At 40.8% G+C, this 3,127-nt stretch overlaps 1 protein-coding gene across 1 annotated transcript; it reads left to right on the forward strand.

The window, feature by feature from the left end:
- The first annotated feature begins 177 nt into the window (after positions 1 to 177).
- LOC103810628 (connective tissue growth factor) lies at positions 178 to 2,060 on the forward strand. The gene is made up of 2 exons (XM_009083537.1): positions 178 to 387; positions 729 to 2,060. Exons 1-2 carry the CDS (start codon positions 214 to 216, stop codon positions 1,023 to 1,025), a joined length of 471 nt encoding a protein of 156 aa, XP_009081785.1. The 5' UTR covers positions 178 to 213; the 3' UTR covers positions 1,026 to 2,060.
- The last annotated feature ends 1,067 nt before the right edge of the window (positions 2,061 to 3,127 follow it).

Consider the following 3,127-nt stretch of genomic DNA (forward strand, 5'->3'; position numbering starts at 1 on the left):
GGAGGTGGAAGGCAGTGAGGTGGGTTGACACCCCGTGCCAGCAGCTGGGGGGCCGCAGTAGTGGAGTCACCGCACGGATAAGCGTGGCTGCTCGAATTTTTCGGGAAAAGATAGGAGCCTTTAGCAAGGCATGAAGTCAGGCAGTGGTCTCATTTTTGTTATCTGTGTCCTGCAGCTTACAGACTGGAAGACACTTACGGTCCGGACCCCACGATGATGCGTGCCAACTGCCTGGTGCAGACCACGGAATGGAGTGCTTGCTCCAAGACCTGCGGCATGGGCATCTCTACCAGGGTCACCAATGATAATGCCTTCTGCAGACTGGAGAAACAGAGTAGGCTCTGCATGGTCAGACCTTGTGAAGCAGACCTGGAGGAGAACATCAAGGTAAATAGGATTATCTTCATGAATGATCTACTAAGATGCTTCCATTCACTAGAAGAAAAGCCAGTGACCAAAAGTGCAGTTCTGACAGCCAGTCAGTTTCAAGTGGTTTACCTTGAAATTTGAGTGGTGAACAGTTGCAGTTTACCCTAGTGGTGAACAGTTTACAATTAAATGTCCTTGATTTTTCTCTCATGCTGTTTTGTGACACTGTAAGACAGTCTTGCTTAATAATAATATAGTAAGGATTAGCATGTCTGCTCACCTTTGATTTGAACTTGCAAGCTTCATGCTGTGTAAAAGCCTGCCCTCTAAACATCTTGTATTCACTTATATCCTAACAGAAAGGCAAAAAGTGCATTCGCACCCCCAAAATCTCCAAGCCTGTCAAGTTTGAGCTGTCTGGCTGCACCAGTGTGAAGACCTACAGAGCTAAGTTCTGTGGTGTCTGCACTGATGGGCGCTGCTGCACACCCCACAGAACGTCCACCCTCCCCGTGGAGTTCAAGTGCCCTGATGGGGAGATCATGAAAAGGAAAATGATGTTCATCAAGACCTGCGCGTGCCACTACAACTGCCCTGGAGACAATGACATCTTTGAGTCTCTGTACTACAGAAAGATGTATGGAGACATGGCATAAAGCCAGAAGGAGACTCTGACTAGATTCTCAACTTGAACTGATTTGCATCTCATTTTGTAAACATGATTCAATAGCACAAGGTATTTAAATCAGGTTTTTTTAAAAAATTTCAACAAACTGCTCCATGTGACTTAAGACAATTTTTCTACTGACCCCAAGTGCTGGTTTGAAGAAGGTGGTAAAATGGACAGTGGGACCACAACAAGACACAGCTTCAGAACACGTTGTTTGTGAGGTGGTGTGATGGGGTTAAGGAAAATAGGCAGGAAAAGCAGATCCAAGGAAACGTTCCCTTAACGTGGTACAGTGTGCTTCATCTAGTAGTGCAATTGAGAAGGAGACTGTTAGCATGTTTGCTGGCACTGGTTTAGTGACAGCATCAGCTGGAATGCAAACACCCAGCAAAGTGCTAAGTAGAAGGTGTTCTGTTAGTCAGGACAGTAATGTTTCAGCTCTGACGCTCTGATTCGCATGGCTTGGTCAACAAGAATCAGAATCATGTCTATTAGACTGGACAGCTTGTGGCAGTTAATTTACCTGTAACAAGCTACTTTTTATTAATATTGTAAATACTGTGTGTATATATATTTGTACAGTTATCTAAATTAATTTAAAGTTTTGTGCTTTTGTTTAATGCTTTGGAAGTTCAATGATAGCCTTCTTTTTTTGAACAAGATAGGTAAGATTTAAAGCTTGTTTGACAATGCATTCAAAGCATGAAATAGATACTCTAGTGGAAATTGTTCAGGTAGGGCCAAATGGTGAGTTGAGGTCAAGATGGAGGTTGTTTGAGTTGAGGTGCCTGTATTGTTACGAAGCATTCATCTGGCAAAATACGTTTACTTACACTTTATTGGACAAGTGGCTTTAAGAAAAATGGCTCTTCTGTAGCTTATCAGTCTTTCCACTCGAGCATTTGTTTCTTTCTTTGACTATGGCTCTTTTTGGACAGTTTATTTGTTGAGAAGTGTGACCAAAAGTTACATGTTTGCACCTTTTTAGTTGAAAATAAAGTATTTATATTTTTTATATAAATGGCTTGGTATTTCATTTACTTTTAGTCTTCACTATTCCATTACGTATTCCTAAATGGCCTTGGCTTTGCACTAGATGAAAATCAAATAATGCATGGTGGGTTCTTTGTCCAGAAGCACATACACTTACGAATAAGCTAATGATTTGCAGTTACTTATTCGGTTACTAGTGAACCAATTGTAGTTTGTTACTCTTCAGAATGGAGGGCAGGGCCTGGCTTGCTTTGCCAGGCCCAGTATCTCATTAGAAAGTGCAGCAGGTCTCTCATGCATCACATGTGGCTTTAAAGGGAGTCACTTAGCCACTGCAGTATTCAACTGCTGCTGTAATACACCATGCAACGTGCCTAATTTCATTGCAGTGTTCCACTGGTCAAGATTTGTTTTCAGCTAATGCAAGGAAGTTATTTTAAAGTATTATAAGCATTGAAGTGGCTCTTGACTCAAATCAAATCCAGAAGTCTGAAATTTGGTAAAATTCTCAGGGAAGAGCAAATGAGCTGTATCATAAAAATCATAGAATAAATAATACAGGTTGGAAGAGGCCTCTGAAGATCTTCTGATTAACTGTCATGCAGAGTAGGGCTAATGTAGATATAGTTTTACTTGAATTAACACCTAAATATGGTATGGTAGACAGAGCACTGAACTTATATGGCAATTACTGAGTTATCTTTCTACTTGATGACTGGGGCAAACCATTTTATGTGACAGTCCTGTGTTAAGTGTCCATTGATTCAAACTCCTGCAGGTCTGCAGATCAGAAGTGTTGTAAGAGCTACACATTTTGATAATGGTCCAAACATTCTTTTCAGGTAAGCAAAAAATAGTATAAGGACAGTTGTAAGTCACTTGCCTCATCTCCCTAAAGCTAAAAGAAAAGCTTCAGTCCTGTGCTAGGTCTGACATTAATAACAGACTTTTTTTGTCCCTTTATTAAGACAAGGGGATCCTTTGAATTCAAAATTAACCTTTGCACTAGAAGCATTAGTTCTTGTTTTCAGAAAAAACACATACTCTCCAACAAGAATCCTTTTCAGGCAAACAAGTTCAATCTGGAATTTCCTG

The sequence above is a fragment of the Acanthisitta chloris genome, unplaced genomic scaffold, assembly GCF_000695815.1.
Source record: "Acanthisitta chloris isolate BGI_N310 unplaced genomic scaffold, ASM69581v1 scaffold15521, whole genome shotgun sequence".
NCBI lineage: Eukaryota > Metazoa > Chordata > Aves > Passeriformes > Acanthisittidae > Acanthisitta > Acanthisitta chloris.